Source organism: Coloeus monedula (genome assembly GCF_965178545.1).
Source record: "Coloeus monedula genome assembly, chromosome: 1".
Classification (NCBI taxonomy): Eukaryota; Metazoa; Chordata; class Aves; order Passeriformes; family Corvidae; genus Coloeus; species Coloeus monedula.
The window spans coordinates 73,219,561-73,238,173 of record NC_138781.1 but is presented as its reverse complement, the minus strand read 5'-3'; the positions used below and the strand labels follow the sequence as shown (position 1 = coordinate 73,238,173).

Genomic DNA, 18,613 nt, shown 5'->3' with positions numbered 1-18,613 from the left:
GCTCTAGTTCAAAACCCTACCCTCAACACCAAACACCTTCCCCCTGATAAAACCCTAGTACAAGCACTTGCTGTTACAGAAAAATGACATTTGCTTTGGATAACTAGATTATAGATGATTCCTCCCATAAGAGATATATTAATCTGCAAAGCAATAGTAATGAAAGGGCAGAATTGATCAGTGTTTCTTCTGTCTTTCTCTTCTGTGCATGTGAACACACTTGTGGAAGTTGCTATTGAGGCCATGACCTATAAACTAAATTATTGTATCATTTGGACTTTACTTTCCAGCCTGTTCCCTAGGAATTACCCTATTGTCTTAACTCGGTGAGCAGCTCAGAATCGTTACTTTTAAAACTAAATCCTTGACTTCTTTAATATCTTATTGTTCTCTGCAAAAGGTTCCTTCTCCATGCACTAAAAATTCAGCACAGCCCTGTCTAATGGGAATAACAGAAGTAAAATCAAGTATTTTTTTTCACCCCCTAAAAACAAACATAAAATCTATTTCCTCAGACATACATTTGCTTCATGCTCTGCTTGGATGGCAAACAGCCTCTGTATGCTAATGCCAGAAGTTATTCTTTGGGCTGCCTCATTCTGCTTTAGGGAATTTCCAAATATGCAAATTAATGTGGGTGAGGGAGAAGGGGAAAATTCCCCACGTAAAATGTTTTCACAAGTACATTTAACACTGCCTATTAAATGTATTTGGGGAGCCTAAGGAGAAAGCACTGTTTCAGAATAGAGGGAGTCCCTCAATGGTGGATGGAAGAGAGACACAAAACTCATAGAACCAGAGTTGGGTCTGCAACCAACAGCACTGGAGACTGACCCCTGAAGTCTGTGTGCTTCTGGGTGACTATTTGCCCAGCACAGGGGCTGTCCCCTCTGGATGATGACTGATCCACAAGCTTATTAACAGGAGTGAGGGCTGCCCAGTAGAGCCCTGAAGAGAGGAAGAAAAAGCCAAAAGAGAGCTACACACTTTGAAACCTAGCAGAGAAAGGGATTCCCAGTATTCTCCATCCCCACCTCCCATTTGAAAAAAAAAAATCATGAAAAATTCAAATGGGCATTTTACAAGATGGAACAACTAGAAAATGCACTGCTGGTGCCCTCCCAGAATCTGCAATTCCATGCATTTCCTCTTTACAAGGTGTTCAGTTCTGGACAGAAGGTCTCAGAGCCTGTAACCTGCAAAACCCTCAGGCTGACACTTGTTTTTGCCCACGTGAGCATGTCCAAAGCGAAGCCTTAGGAGGCAAGCACCACACTGTTCTGTGTGAGATCCTGTACATGATCTGGGAGTGCTGAGCACTTTGTAATCTGCCTTTGAAGACCCACCAAGCACAGCTGTTATACGAGGGATCAGGCTTGTATTTACTGGCCAGCAACATCTTCTGCTGCACCGCAGACCTATCAGATGTAAACAACTTGAACTTGCACTCCTGTGGCATAAATGGTTTCACAACTCCCACCTGGGATGCCAAGCAGATGTCTGCATGCACGAGCACCTATCAGCATGTGGCCACACGAGACCACTGGTGACAGAAATGCACTTGTAGCACGGCACCTGAGAAGATGTGGTTCTGCTGCCTGAAACAGCCAGTGAGTTCCTCCACGTTTGCCATAAAAATATAGTTCCCTACAACAGCTGGTGTTTTTCCAGGATCATTTGTCAGAGACATTAGTGAAGGGTCCCACACTAGGAAACAGTGGAGCTCCCTCATCTCTTCCCATTGCTGCTCTAGTTCACTGACCACACAACTATTTAAACAAAGAGATTGGACTTACGAGTTCACACACAACACTACGATGTTTTTCCACAGGTTCCTTGTTCCCACCACTTTAACAATGCAGACTTTCTTCGGTCTCCTGGTGATTTCCTTTTCTAGCTCTGAAAAAAACAAATCAGAATTATCATTTCATTGAGGAGAGTGAGAAGGGGAACATTTACTTGTGAACTAAGATATTCTGAGGGATGTTCTGGAGAGCAGAACACAATTGATTACACTAACAGGAACTATAAAAAAGCTGAACTGCCTGCCTAAAGTCCAGCACAGGTTCCTCCTTTCTTCCAGGCTTCCCTTCACCTTCCTGGGGCAAAAGAACTGCCTAAGAACTCCTTCACACTCTAAACCTTCTCCCAGTTAAGAATGTCTATGGAAAATGGGAGCAGTATGGAGCTTGACCCCAACAAGCATGATAGCAAATTTCTTGAAGAACTTCAGGAGTCCGTTAATTTTCAAAACCCTCCACAGGGACTGCACTCATGGAGCTACAAGCTCTGCTGCCTTTGTGCAACGCACACCTAAAAAGCCATGGAAAGGACTGGAGCTCAGACTCATTTTTCATGGGAAAAAGATTCTTCAATCTTTTGAAGTTTGTTCAAATGCAGGTTTCAGGGTGAAGTGGCTAGGACATTATGTCAGTTCATCCATCTTCCACTTTTCACATATTTAATTTTTTTCTGATAGATGTCCTAAGCATTAAGACATTTCCTTAAAGAAAAACCACTGGGCATCAGCAGCTATGGTGTCTCTGCATTTCAGAACTAAAGCCCCACCATGTCCTTCAAGTGCTGGGCAGCTTCAAGTTAACTTTTCGTTGCAATGCTGAAATAACACAAAAGCCTTACAAATGTTGAATCTGATACCCTTGTTGGCACGGGACAATAATGAAGGGCACTGCTTATTTCCCAATTATCATTAAGTTAGAGCTTGAACACCTACCTAAGCGTGCCAAAGTAGCCACTGTTTCCAAGCTACCGGATCAGTGAGCAACAAGTCCAATAAAAGCGGGAGAAACTGTAGCTATAAAGAAGCATCACAAAAAGAATGCACTCCAAGAGTACAGACAAAGATTGTTTTTTGGGGCAAAGACTTGCACTGCTGCTTTCTAGCCTGACTGTGTTTAAAGGCAGCAGCGTGGCCCGGCTGTGAAGGGTGCACGTGTTCCCTTCGTGCATATGCAATGAGCTCGGGTGTCCTCAGTTGCCCACACTGGCCTGCCCTGACCTCTGCCTTACTCTGCTGAATAGCAATTTCCTAAAGAGATGCAGGACAGGAGAAAATAAAAGCAAGCTGGTGGAGGGGAAGGGGAGGGTAAAAAAAAAAAAGTCACCAGAATTTACAAACTAAACAAAAACCACATTTGCCAGCTAATATTTGAAAAGTGTATCATAAAAATAGTAGATCAAACAAACACTATTTACATGCAAATACTTGAGCTATTCACTGCTCACAGGTCTCTCCTCATCTTTTCTCTAGAGTGGGAAGGCTTCCAACAAAAGCAGCAAGGGTATTTTACATCAGTGATTGTACTTAAGCAGAATATTGCCATGCTACTTTCCTTACAACCTGATAATGGCCATTTCTACCCAGAATCTATGCAGCATGAAGCTCACAAAACCAGAAAAACTGAGGTGGAGCAACGGAAGAAATTGGTTAAATTAATATTTGTATTACAGAAGCCCTCTGCAGGCTCAGCAATGGGTTGGGGCCATATTAAAATATAAGCAATAAAAAAAAATGGAACCTAATCTCAAAGAACAAGGTCAAAATCATTTTTGCAGCAAGATTCTAGGAAGGAATAAGTGGGAACAAAATAATTCAGAACAATGGAAGCAGTTAGATAAAACATAATTGTAAAGCCCATAACTGAGCCCAGGCCAAACCTTCTACAGCAAAAAAGTCAAAGCAAGCACTAGAAGCACAAGGGCTTTGAAAGGCTGTTGATGGGTGTATATTGTTTCAGCTGAAGGGCAAAAATGAAAATCACTCCCCAAACAACACATATTGCACAGATTTCATGTGGAAAAAAGGCTTCACACTCAAACTGTCTAAGAATGACCAGATCTGGCCTATAAGGTAAAACATCTCATCCTCTGACAGGTACCTATGCTATATTCTTTGGATTTTCTTAATCTGTTGGTGTTTTTTGTTTCTTGTTTCTCAGAGAAATTTTTACTTTTTTCTTTCAGGACAGAGAGCAAATTTTATTGTAAATACATGCTTTATTGACCCACAACTTAATAAAATAAAAACAAGCAACACTTAAATTGGCTACACTTTTCTTTGGAACCAAACATTATTTTGCCCTCCACTCCTGCTTTGTTCATACATCAGAGGTTCCTATAATCCATATGTTCTTTATTTATTGTCATACATCCTTCTCATGTGCACTCAGCCCCCCCCCCCCCCTTTTAACCTTTCTCATACATCAGTGCTTCTGAACTAGTTCCCATCAGTGTTTTGCACTGCACTGCTCTTCTGCCCTCAAGTGAGGGCTCAGTTGGTTATGTGAACTGACAAACACCTCCTATTCCAGCTGCAGTGAGGGTCACACATGAGGGGGGTTCATCCCTTCTCTACCCTGCCTCATACAGCAGTCTTTCTTCAGTGGACTCTTGCTTCTACTTTCACGGGATTTATACTCCATGGATACATTGCAGCATTATACAAAAATTCCAGAAGTAACAGCATTACAAGCATTAAAAAAAAAAGGGGGGGGGAAAAGGTGTGGGGGGTGGAAAGAAGAAAACCAAAGAAAAAATAACCTGGCCTCAAACCTTACACCAAAGAATGGAAACAGAACCTGGCTTTTTAATGAGAGCCTTCTGGCTCTACCAGCTATTTACGCCTCCATCCATCTACAATGTTGTTAAAACTCCAAATCTAAATCACCTGCTCCAGATGAATGACTGTCTCCGAGTCTCCAACACCATCCATCTTTCTGATGACTTTCTCCCTCCTTTGCTTCTATAAATACTAGTGAGATATTCACCAAAAATCCCCACTGTAGTGCAAAATCAGACTTGCAACAACCAAAATATCATTCCAACAGGAACAAATAAGCTATGTGACTTGCAAAAAAGTCATCAGCTACAGAACTGGCTCTCATGTAAGTGACCTGCTGTCTTTGGAGGGAGCCTGCGTGAAAGGACCTGCTCTGACTGTGATGAGCCTCAGGAGAGTGGCAGCTCTCAAGCTGACTGACTTCATAGGTCAAAGTTAAGGTATTAAAAGTCAAGCCAAAGCCTATTAAAACCTCATGGAAGGGAATTATTGCTCTCTCAGGACTAACACCAGAAAAACTCCTGGACCCCCAACTTATTACTTGATTTCACACTGAAGTCACCAATACAGAAGGAATACGCATTAAATGTTTCAGTTTTGATTTACCAAAAGGGAGAGTGTGGAACATAAAAATATTTCTATCCATTTATTCAGAGGCCCCTAATAAGTTTTCCCATACTCCAGAGTGCACACACACTCTAGGCTTCCTATTCAGGGACTCAGTAGGAAAACTGTCAATAAGCTAACTCTTTATACCTCAGTGGAAATTAAGACTATTCACTGGCAGTCTCATGGGAAGGGGAACCCTACCAGCTTCCATCTTGCAACGCTGCTGAATTCTCATGGGACCCTCTGCATTTCAGAAGCATGCCTTTCCAAATCAGAAATTATTGTTAAAGCCTTCAGATGAAGCCACCCATCTCTGCATCACTTGGCTTACACAAAACAGACAAAAGCGCAAATCAAGCTGCTGAAAAATGATGTCCAAAATGACAAGTGTCCTGTGGTGATGGACTTCTGCTGGATTTTTCTGGCTGCTAAACGATACTGTCAGTAGCTCTTTGAACATGAAAAGAGCTATGGAAACCTAACACAGAGGCTCAATCAATCCTGGAGCATGACAGCTCTGCAGCAGGAGGTGGACCAGTCCAAAACACAGAGCTGAAGCAATCTACTCTCAGGCAGACAGAGTTACTGGTACACAGGTTTATTTACACCTTCCAGGACTTTTGTCCAGCACTCAAGTCATATACAGAAATTATGAGGTAGGTAAAACACTGACTGATAGGCAGAGAGCAGTAAGGGATGGAAAGTGGAAATCATAAGTGGATGGCAGGACACTAGCAGTGGGGTGACTCGTCTTATTTAAAAAAAAAAAAAATCTCATTTAATAACCTGAGTAGGGAGCTTGGCAAAAACCTCAGAAACGTACAAAAATAAGGTCTGCTGATGACAAAGTGAGGCATTACCTTATTATCAAACTAAGTAGAATACAAATGGGCCGTTAGAGGGAACTAGGTGAGCTTGAGATCCAGTGTGTGGCAAAAGCCAGAGAAAATGTGAAACACAAGGCAGAATTCTCAGTGATTAAGGAATAATGTTTCTGGTGGAAGATAAGCAAAACCTGTGTTGGACTTGGTTATGTACTACCTGAACACAAGTGACTATATGGTGCCAGTTTATTGCAGCCATGAGGTATTTGCAATTCAGACAATGAAATACTGAAATTCTCTTACAATTCTGGTCATCAGTATTTGAGAAACCAAAGCTCTGGGAAATCCATTTATAAAAGGAGAGGAGAAAGAGGAGAACTTGATCTCAGCACAGGAATGGGGCTGTTCTCTTCTCACATAGCATGAGAAAAGAGAAAAAGAGTTTTAAGATAGGCACAGACTGAAGGAAATGGGAAAGGGAAAAAAGAACAAACCCAGACAGCTATAGTGTATTTGAATTGAATGCTAAAATGTACCCACAGTAGAAGAGGAATATGGAGACTGGGATGGACTTCTAACAAAAGCTAATAAATACTAACAGCACTTAAATTGAACCTGATTTCACGAGAGCAACTCTGTAACTCTATGACTATAATAGCTAAGGACTGATTACAATGATTTATTTCAATCCTGTATTTCTATTTACATTCAAAAAAGATCAAAAAAGTCAGACATAAGGTTGCTGTTGCAATCTTCAATTGCTCATGTGCATTACGATACAGCATTTAGATGACCACATATAAGTTTTTTCCCCAGAATGCTCACTGCAGTCAGCCAAGGGGCAGGTGTTAATAACATTTCCACCTTTCCCATTCAACATGTGCCCCTCAGCCTCATTATCCAAACTTCCCAGTGAGAACCAAAAAATTCACGGATTTCCTTAGAGACATTCCTACAGCGCTGTCAGAATATACACGTATTTCATAAATTCTAATGAAATAATCTCTACCACCTTCTTGTAAGACTAAGGGCAAAGATTACTCCTGTTTTGCAGGCAGGGAGATAAAACAGAGAGGACGTGTGTCCAGAATGAGAAAAAATCATGCAGCAATACCTCTTGTAGGTGCCAATATAAATTCTCCCAGCTTTCTGCAAATCAAGCCCCAGAATTTACATGGTAGAGACAGACACTGAAGAAATTGTGATTAGTGACAGCACTGAAAGAGCCTGACTCCAGGGAAATCTCCATCATTGTACAAGAACATCTCTGTTCAGACCCAGAGAACGAGTACAACTCTTCAGGAGCTATTCAGCTTCATTTCCCCAACACTGTCCTCTTTCCTTCTGCAACCCTCTGCCTCATTCACTACACACCTTCCAAATTCTGCAACAAATGAGGAACAGACAACAGCTGCATTCCCACATCATCGTCCATCCTATGCACTGATTCGTCCATCCTATGCCCTGTGGAAAAAATAGGTCGTAATCATGTTATTAAAGGCTGTATCATCATGCCTTCATGCCAGGAGGCCAAGCAGGGGTTGCCCAGGCAACCTGACTTCTTGCACTTCCCAGAGCGTGACTTGTCAACGCTTACATTCTTCTAACATCATCAACATTAAAAAAAAACCCAAACAACAACACAAAGAGCGCCTCCAATGTCCTTGTGTGGAGCTGTGGCCATCAGGAGGTTGCAGGTAGCCACACGTGCATTGCTGCTCTCTGTTGTGGGAGCTATGGAGGGAACCTCAGCAGGCTGAGCAAGCAAGCTGGGAGCAGGGAGGTGTGAAACACACATTTTAGGAGCGGATTTTGCAAAAGAAGAGTTCTGAGACTGAATCCTGGGGCTTGACAGCTTGCTCTGGAAGAGGGGGAAGCAAATGATTGCAGCCCCTTTGGTCTCCATGCTCTAGCTCTCCTCTGTTCTTCCTCCACAGAATGTTCTTCCTCCATTACTTCCCCCCAGCCTCTTGTTTCGTTTGCCTAAATCCCCTCCACCTATCTTTATTCTTTGCTCTCACAACTTTTTAAAGTCTCTTATTTCCTCTCTACTCTGTCCACTGGTCCCCTCTTACTGCTCTCCTCTTCCACTTGGTTCCTGAGGTCTCCCCTCCCATTTTTCATGTCCACATCCAGACTCACCAATCCTCTCCCCACTGATGCCTGTGGGTTGGGGAAATGCCAGCACCACCAGGGCTTGCTGCCAGCCCTCTGCACATTGCTCCTGCCCTGTAAAACTGGCTGCTCTGGGAGGATAGGTAGCACTGTGGACAAAGAGCCAAAGTGCTAGTGGGGCACAAATCAACAGGCTGGAGTGCAGCCCATGAGAGTCTGCAGAAGACTCAACTAGTGAGAAGGAGTTATTCAAACTGAAATAGAGGCTGACAGCCCCCTCTTATTTTTTTTTTCCCTTTAAATTTTCTAGCATACTTGGCTCTTCCCAGTAGCATCAAAAGGCACATTCTCAGTAGAGTGCACCCTTTTTCCCCTGTTCCCTCCCAGACCTGATACTGTCAGATATCACTACCACCCTTGCTACCACCCTTCCAATTGCCATCACCATGGCATGCATGGGCTCTCCTCTTCCATTTCCTGTACACCTAGCCAGGAGAAGAGGACCTAACTAATCAGTTTCATTCTTGTTATTCACTACCATGTACGGCACATCCTGAAAGAATTGCACAAACTCCATCAGTTCCTGCTACTGGACAACAGGGGCCCAGCAGGAAAAACCCAGACCCTCCTGAAAGGTGCTTTAACATACAAGAGGGCAACAGAAAGCACTGGCTGGGCTTTCTTTTTTAATTTTGAAATAGAAATCTTTGTGGCTGACACATAGCCTTCAAACAGCACCTTGAACTGTTTTAACTACATTTCCCACATTCACCTGACCATCCCCTGGGAGCTGCATGGAACATTTAAGTTTGGCACCATTAAACACCCAAAAAAGAGGATCTGGCAAAAGAGGACATCTGGCAGGTTTGTACATCACAATCACACGGAATCACCTGTATTATGGTGCCAGGAAACTTGCTCTCCTTCTCCAGCTAATACACTCTTCATCTATAACAAGTTTCAAACCAGTAGTGTAGTGATAGGTGTGATGGTCTAAGGGTTTGAGTAAAGCTTTACAGGGAAAGAGACCGACTTTCAGACATAAGGCATTTTCACCCTTCCCTCTGCTATTTACCCAGTGGAAAAGGAAAAAGCATATAATTACATAGATCCAAGCCTCATGCTTAGGAAAAAAAAAAATACATATAGCAAAACAAAACAGAAAAATAGCTTTTGTTTAAAGAAAAGTCATGGTAGCATGTTGTTCAGCAGCAAAAAAGGTGAAAGATAATTATTTTTTTTTCAGCAGAGGGGAACTCCCTGAAAACCACAGCTTTCCTAACTGCAATCCACACACATACACACACAGAGTACTGATCACCACTGTACCCCTTCATCCTCTCCATGTTGTGTCCTGCATGCTTAAACTGGCATCTATTTGGATGCTTTATCTTTGCTGCCCACATTTTGTGATTACATCAATATTATTTCTCCAAGCTTAGAAGGAAAGGAGCCTTGGGGAGGAACAGCTATAACCTCTTTGCCCACAGGAGTACCTCTGGTTTGTGTTTCCATGCTGAGAAGAGCAAAAAGGGAGCTTTGTTTTTTAGCCTGGTCAAGCAGTTATTTTTACGTTAAGGAACACCTGAAATATCTCCCCACACAGGGGAAGCCAAAGAGAACCACACAGGTGTGGGTTTCCATAGAATCATCAGGTGTTCTGATGCTTCTGATGCTGATCCAGCATTGTCTCAAGCAGAGCATTTCCCAGGACACCCAAACATGGCAAACTTGGGCTCTGGTGCAGCCAAGGTCAGCTTGCAGCAGACAATCAGTTCCAGACAACAAACAGACCCTTCGCTCCCACACAAAGAAAAAGGATGCATTCTATAAAAATAATGAAAGCCAGCTAAAGTGTAACACACCCTAGAAAGGTGTAAGGATGGCTGGTGCTTTGGGATTTCCAATGCCACTAAACACTCTTTTCTCCTGTTTGTTAAACCATCTTCATACCTCCTTAGCACTTATGTCACTAAGGTCAAAATGCCTGTCCCACAGCTGGACTGAAATGTCCGTTTGTTTCTTGTTCCACAGGGAAACAAGGAAGAGATGGTGAAGCTTTCTGAGAAACTGGTAGTGAAAAACCAGTGAAAATATAATTAATACTATCAAAATATTTAATTTGCTCATGATTGAAGCTGACTTTTTAGGTAATGCTTTGAAATATTTGTCAACAAAATTCAGCAAGCCTGTTTTAAAAATGACATTTCAACACACAGTTGAATAAAAATAATTTCCTTGATGCAAAAACAGATTTTAATTTTTATTTGTAAAACAGGACAAAGTTTAAAGCCAACTGGTGAAATTTTGAGTAAAAACATACTATGGATAAATTAACGAGGTCTAATTAGCACACCTATGTTTCTTAAGCATTAAAGAAGGAAATGCAACCACATAAACCCAAAAACCTCATTACAAAATCGAATTATTCCTGCCCAAAATCACAAGGTATACCAAGCACTCAAAAATAAAGCCACCTAAAGCTGCCGAGGAAAATGGTCCCTTTATGCAACCAACATCTGCCCTGGGACAGGCTACTGAAGATAAGGGCAATGTAAATTTACAACACTCTAGAGTCCTATCAACATCCCTTGTCTCACTCTGTTTCCCATGTAAGCACACTCCCATTCCACCTTGCTGGCTGGGCATTGCCTATCAGCTGCCCACCCTCATTTCTCCTGGCAGAGGTTGTTATGGCAGCTGCCAGACCTTTCAGCTGCAGGTGGATCACTGTCTGGACTTTAGCTGTTGTGTTTAGAGACATCTCCCAGGAGAGCATTGGCAAACCACTTCAACCCAAAGGACTGTCAAAAACAGCAGATGAATTTTGCTTCCTTTTTCTTTCCCCCCACTTAACACATGGGCCACCTCCCCATGGAGCAAACAGGCCCTGCAGAGTGTTAGTGGCACTCTCCACAACGGGCAGTGTAGCCAAACGGATGAGCAAAAGATTTCAGCAGGCAGTGGAAATGGTGTGATTCTTCAGAAAGGAAAATCAGCCTGCTCATTGCTAAGAGAGCAATTAAAAATTAAATTTTCTTGCGTCCCAGAAATACTTCACCCTCTCAAATGCTGCTTCTTTTTATTATAGAACTCATATCAAGTACCAAAATAGGTATATATGAAACTCCTGTAACTCCTGTAATGATCTGTTATACTGGATACACTAATTTGACTGGTATGTATGAATAAAATTACAGTGAGATTTTCAGCTGGAAGGGACTGCAAGTGAGCAGTTTATCATTTAAATGCATTGGGAGTATTTCAATCACAGGAGGCTGTTACAACAATGCAGCGAGGAACAATAAACAGCAACACAATGGGCCCTAACTACAGCAAAACAGTTTCCAGCCCTTTCAGATGGAAAACAAAGAATAAAACAAATCACAACCAGAAATCCCTCCACACAGATAGGAAAGCTCAACAATGGAGTTAAGGGAAAACAAGAGATATCTGCACCAGGCTCAATGGCATCCTTTCTCCCAGACAAGTACCAGCTTTTTACCCATTCCATGCTAGAGCAATTATGGGCATGTTATTATAGCACACAAGGCCAGAGAAATGGGTCCTCCTCCTTCCTGACCCACTGCAAGACACAAGGCCTGCAACGCGATCACATTCTTAATTCAAGAATCCTAGTGTTCTCCTGTCCTCACCCAGACCATCAACACCCCCATGCACCCAGAATGAGAGAGGTGGTCCTTCTTTCAATAGTTGGATAGTTAATCTTATTTCATCCTTTTGATACTGCTCCTCTCTTACTCTCCTTGCAAAAATGCAGCTCCAGGGTTGCATAAGAAAAGCCTTAAAGTGTGGGGCGGCAGAAAGAGTTTAAAGAGAAAAAGCAAGGGAAGAAATAACAAAAAACACCAACAATATCCCAAACAATCTCATCAACAACAAGGAGGCAGAAATAACCATATTCTGAATAATTTACAAATTGAAAAAGGTGTTGTACTCACAACTGCTATATCTAAATGTATTTGCAGTCAGATAATACATAGTATCAAGACATGAAAAAACGCTCTGTTTTTTCACATGAAAGGGAGTCCCCTCCATAAACAGGAGTGTACTCCTACCATGAAACTGCTGGGAAAAGTTATCAGTCACAAATAATAGTCATAAAGCCATTTCAACATTTAGCATTCCTCCATGGGTAATATCATTATACATGGCTTAAATAAATCCCTCCAGCACACAGTTGTGTCTTTATTATTTTCCTTAGAGGAAACTCAGGTAATTTGTTTTTTCTTTCCACTAAAATACATTTTATTTCATCTGCAAATTCAAGAACCTGACTGACAAAAGCCAAATTTAGGAATTGGTTGGGAAACTCCAAGGCCAATTGTTGCCTCGGAGATCCATCATTTATTCTGAGGAAGACCTGCAAAAATGAAGTGGGGGGCATGCAGATCAACAGGTTAGTGACCACTCACATACCTCTAATGCTTTTCAGAACTTTACCAGACAAATAGTATTTACATTGCAAAGCCATGTTGTGTGATGCAGATCCAGGAACCGTAACCCCAGACACACAATTAGATGCAAGCCAGCTAATTAACATCAGTGTGCCAACTGCACCAAAAATCACACCAAAGGCCTGGCTATGTATACCAGAGATTCTGAGCTGGGCTTCTTATCCCTTGCTGATGGAGACTACTTCATTCATTAGGCACTGATGTTAATGGTGACGGTTTTCTATCCTGGATGAAACCTGTTCCAGGGCTGACTGATGCCTTTTATGCCGACTGACTGAAACTGCAGTTACCCCAGAGACCTTCGATAAGGATCAGACAAGTGCACAAGCATCACTTCTACCCACTGGCAGCGCTACTGACAGAGGTTTCCCTGCAGTCCCTGGGGTCAGAGCAGGTAGGGTTGGAAAAGTGGGGGAAGAAAAAGAAATGCTTCCACTGTTTTCTGATAAGTGGGTAGTCTGACACAGATTGCAAGTGACAGTGCAAAATGGGTGTTTATGGGGGCAGAGTCAACTTGTGAGAAGGAAAAGGGGAGCCTGAACCAAATCTGACAGGTGCACTGGTGAGATGAAGATCCAGAAACTCTTTGCCTTTGTTGTGATTAGACACACACACACACACACACACACACACACACACACACACACACACAGAGTCTCTTCTACAAAGCAACCTGCATGACAGGATCTTGGCTATTTCAGTGACAGTTCTGGTGATGAGGGGATCCAGCTCTTTCTAAAAGCATCACTACACCAAGGAATTGATAATTTAGACTCTCAAGCAAAAACTGCACCTTACCGCTGCTACTTGCAGCAACCCCCCCATCCCTAAAGCAGCATCACTCGGATGACGCAGGAGAGGAAAGCAAAACAGCTCTTGGAACAAAGCTTTAAAGAGAAACTGTAATGTGGTTTAAGTTTCCCATGGGGCTGGCACTTTAGAATAGGGGGTTTGAGTGCTGCTGCTTCTCCAAACCAACAGAATAAGTGTTGGGTGATGGGCAGGATCCCAGCAAGCAGCTTCCTTAAAACACAGTTTCCAGAGGCACACAGAGCTGAAGGCGCACTCTTGTAGCTGTGGTAAAATTCTTCAAGAGATGTCTCTAAAGACACACGGCACTGCAAGACAAGACTATAATTACTAGGACTGTTCAACAGGCCATGTAGTTTTTAACACAGTGCTGGAGTTTGGAATGGATTTTCAAGAAAAGCAGAATGAATGAATGAATGAATGAATGAATGAATGAATGAGATGATTTACAGGCAATAAATAGATAATTTAATTCTGGGTGGTAATGCCATGTGCAGCCTTTAGAAAAAAACTGGGGGATTTGTAGTTGTCTGTCCTACTCACCAGGCACCACTCCTTTGATGTCGCTTTCTGTGTTCATCCTGTTCTTGTGCGTGAACTGAAGGATCAGTTCTTTGGATGCCTCAAACTGTTGTGTAGCCATCAACCACCGAAGGGACTCTGGGAAAATACTTTAAAGAGGGAAAACAGGTTAGGACTGCTTCCAGGTTTCTGTCAGAGGATGAACTGGTAGAGTTTTAGCTGCTCATTTAACCACTCAGAAGCCATGTAGTTATTTCAAAACACAGAAGAATAACTTATGAAACAAAAAAGAGGGGAAACTGATTCGGAATGTGCAAATGAGCGATATTTGCTTTTACCCTGATTCACAAATTATAGAAGAACTATCCTATCACATGGAAATATGACACACTGGAATTTTGTAACATAGGACAGGTGCTCTGTCCATTAATATAACTTGAAAGAAGTGAGATGAAGAGGCAGCACTGTCTGCAATAGACATTTGCTGCCAAGAAGGGAGTGAATGAGATGTGCAGTTTGCACATGGTAATTCAGACCAAAGAAAGAAAACAGCTGACAGAAGTAATTTGGGTTCTCTTTTAAAGACAGATGAAAGAGAAGAATTACTTCTTAGGATGATAAGCTTCCCCTGCTAAAGATAATATTATGTTAGTTGAGTTGCCTTAAAAATATATACATGCACACAGTTTAAAAAGTTCACTTTCCATCCAGTTGTTTCTTTCAAGAGCTGATATTAACCAGTTTCACGAGCTTAACTCTTCCTTTTTTTCCAAATGAGTTTATTTTAATACGAAACCAAAAGAAATATGTAGCTCTTAGAACAAAACCCCAAAACCTCCCATACTTCTATAGGCATGAAAATTCTCAGATCTCACTCCAAGTATATTTTTTTTCACGTTAAGAACCTGTTTTCACTACTCTTCAAAAAGACTTCACTAAAAAAAAAAATTTAACAACTACTTTTAGCTTCATATACGTAATATAACCTCAAATTTCCTGCACAAAGCACTGATCTTTGCTGTGGATGCTCCCCAGTTCTTATACTTCTAAGCAGTCAATTGCACCACTATTGTACTATCTCTTAGGGTTGATACAATTTGGAAGACACCTTAGCAAAACCTCCAACTGAGACAGAGAAGGTATTTTTGGAAGAAGAAATAAAAAGGAGAGAAATCAGGCAGACTGCAATCTAAATGATTATCAGCCAATAAAAATATATAACAACCATGATGACAGCCATTCAGCTTGACAGATTATCTACTACCCCTTGTGCTGCACAGATGCTTTGGCATATTCTCCAGCAGAAAGTCTTGTAAAGCAAAAGCATTTTTTTGGAAGTACTAAGGACCTTTTGAATGCAAAATCTCTGCATGCTTGCCCCTGGAGAGGGTAAAGCCAGCCACTAGCCTAAAAGTTTCAGATTTTTAGCAGTCTGCTTACAGGTTCCAAGCAACAAGTCCTATGATGACCACCCGCACCAAGGGAAAGGAAAGGAGCCACAAGGATGGGCATCACAGGGTGGGAACAAACATGTCTTTTATCTACTGGCTCCTGCAGGTTTCTCAAACTGGAAGTGCTGAAGCCTAGCATTTTTCAGGTACTCCATCACTCAGCGTGAGCAGTGAGATGTTCCTTCGGGATCCTTAAAAACCCGTGGGCTGCCTTGAGTCCAGGTCATCAGCCCAGTCGCATTCAATTAGAACCACCATGGTCACAAATTCTCAAACAGTGTAACACACCAAGTCTGGTTGCACCCAATGGACTCTCATGGCCAGAGTAGAAGTCCAGTCATATTCAGTAACTCTCAAGGCCAGATGCAAAAGTGTCACTTATCGAGCAACAGGAATGCAGGTTCTTGGGTTGCTGGTGATAAATAGACTGTGGAAGCACACACCAGTACCTAAAGTATGAATAACACAGCCATTGATAGATGCATTAAATTGTGAGATGACTAAGTAGCACTAAAAGTATGATCACAAACACAAGCTTGCTCTTTGAATTTCCTGAAGAAACACTTGGTATTGCTGAGTGTTTGAGTCTTACACAACAGGCGATAAGAGAGGAGACAGGTGCAGCCCATCGATGGTCCCAGGATACAAAGGTGAAGTCTCCTCTGACCTCCTTCCTCAGTTAAGCTACATTTATAATGTTTTCTTTGAGGGAAAGGAAAAGGTAAACTTACAGTTGATGTCATTTCATGTTTAGGTTGGAATTTGGGTGACTTCAATCATTAGTAAAGGTGGCGGTGTGAAAAGTAGTACATATTTTCAAGCTAATGTGGTGAAGTTCAGCTTTTGGTCACCTTTTGGGTCATTCCTTTGGTTTACAGTTCCCATCAGCTGCATTGTTTTAAACAGAGCATGGCCACAACCCCTTTGTGCCACTCCATCCTTTGTTTCCTCTCCCTTGGAGGTGTACACCAAGCTCCCTCAATGTTCCTGCTCCAAGGTGTGCAGGCAGTTTGTCCCTGGTGAACCACAGCCAATGCATGCACTCCTTCCTGCTGAACTTTGGTTTTCAGTATTTTCCTCACATAGCTGGTTGATGGTCTGCTACCTCCTCCATCAGCAAGGAAAAGGCCATGCTTTCACAGCTGAGGAAAAGAACAGGGGGTGGGTAGGGTTATACATTCATCTCTTGTTCCACAGTTGCTGCTGCTTGGGAAAGGAGAGGGGGATGAGTGGAAGGCAGACTGGGGAAAAAGGATCCCAAGATTCAGAAATCCTAAGAGGAGAGAAGAATCCTTGACAGACAAACACCAGGAAGGTACCACATGTAGCTGGAAGGAGAACTGTGATTCTGTGCAGATGGATGGAAAATGGATACCCATGGAAAGATTGTAATGTGTCGTCAATTAGGGGTCTGTCCCAGGGCAACAAGCCCAGTTTTTGCAACTTTGTGTCTTGGTGAGGGTAAATCCTGTCTAAAAGCACCAGAAAAGAACCAACCATCTCTTCCCATTTCTCCAGTTTTCATCAGAGGGAAGCAGGAGTTTATTTCAAATTATTGATACCTTTGCTGACATTCATGGCATCATCCTGTCTGGAGCTGCCTTCATCCAAGGGAGAGGAAATAAGGTCTCTGTATAACTGGAGCTCCCCTTCCCTTATGGCTCTAATACACGCACACCTGAAAGGAGTCTAACTTCTATTAACTTATCTTTATACACTCATCACAAACCCCTGTGCCCATGTTGGGCTTACATGGGAGCCTTTCTGCCCTTCCAGAATGACCTAAGAGCCCAGTAGTGACATCTGCTCCATACCTTTGTATCCAAGCCCATCTGCCCATCCCTCCTAGACAAATCTGCTGCCTCTCCCTTTCCCCCCATCCGTGCCCAGCTTCCCAATCCATTCAGCCATGCAACTTCTGGGGACTGTATAGCCTGCCATGGGCATGTGGCCTAAAGAAGAGCAAAACCCTAGGTGGGAAGAGGGCTAAGCCTGGAGGGGCAAACAGCACTCTCACAGCAGGAGATGGAAGCAAGGAGAGAAGAGAGGAAGGAGGAGGCAGTGCAGGGGTTATTTGCAGCATCTGTTATTGGACTCACTGCTTTGGGTACATGATGAAGAATTAACAAGCAGTGCAGTTTTCCAGTTCTTCTTTTATTACCAATCAGTTTTCTTCCTTTATCTGTAACACATGCTGGGGGCGCACATTCCATTCAGAAGGAAAGAGAGAGGTAATAAAATGGTAACACTTTCCAGAGAATATGCAACAGATGGAAGTGAAAAGCCTAAGAGAAAAGCACATACTGTACTGACAATATAATTACATAGGCATCCCAACCAAGGTTCATTTCTGCAAATGGAAAAATCCTGAGCTGCGTTAATCCCGATCCTCTGGCTATTACCACTGTTTATCAAGCTGCTATGTCCCACAATAAGAGGGGGACTCATTTGCTTGGTTTGCCTGCCCTGCCCAGCTAAAAAGCCACAGAGCTCTTGCAGATTACAAAATAAATGTTAGCTTTTCCTGTTGCTTTCAATGTCACCCAGGAATGACCTCTCAACAGGAATGTACACGACCCTGCCAAAGCCACCTGAAAATGTGTGGCCTCCAGAAGACTGCTGAGGGATGTCTGCTCTCCATGCCATCCCCCATGTTCATTAGGCATCTCCATACTACTGTACCATCCTTATGGACACAAATATCTGTAAACATCATGCTTGATATTGGGTTTTATCCAGTGGTGGACATCAGGCACTTCAGCTGGAGGGCATCACAACAGGAGGCTTTGGAGCAGACCAGCATGTGCATAATATACTGCAGGTATGGGAGGGGAGGACAGCATCACAGGTGAACAAAACCACTCTTCATTATTTATCAAGATTAACACTATCAAGATGAGGCTATTTAAATGTTGTATGTTGGAATACAGGGGTAACACCCCCACCTCTGCTGCCATTATCTTGCAAGGGACCTGTAACTCTCCTGAGTGCTGCATTTTGCCCATGCTGAGGCATGTCTACCTTGGGAATAAGCAGTGAAATCCCCACTGAGGGTTACCACCATCAACACGGGAGGGCTCTGTAAGAAGTTAACACAAAAATATAACTGTTAAATATTCTTACATACTGTAACAAGTTTTTACATGTTGTAACTTGTCAGGCATTACAACTAGCAGCCTAGCTCACCATGGTACATAACAAGCTTGGTCCTGCACAGAGTAGTGG

General features: G+C 42.6%; 1 protein-coding gene across 3 annotated transcripts in view; it reads right to left on the bottom strand.

Annotated features, from left to right (window-relative positions):
* Positions 1-18,613, bottom strand: part of SLC22A23 (solute carrier family 22 member 23) — a 106,374-nt gene that overhangs the window by 12,316 nt on the left and 75,445 nt on the right. The window contains exons 5-7 of one of the 3 annotated variants that reach the window (XM_082292082.1): positions 13,959-14,086; positions 7,387-7,476; positions 1,797-1,899 (exon numbers count right to left, since the gene is read on the bottom strand). In XM_082292082.1, coding sequence (XP_082148208.1) covers positions 1,797-1,899; positions 7,387-7,476; positions 13,959-14,086 — 321 coding nt within the window. Of the gene's footprint in view, positions 1-1,796; positions 1,900-7,386; positions 7,477-13,958; positions 14,087-17,448; positions 18,468-18,613 lie in introns of those variants that run through there. The other 2 variants (XM_082292083.1, XM_082292084.1) reach the window with 2 other exon arrangements.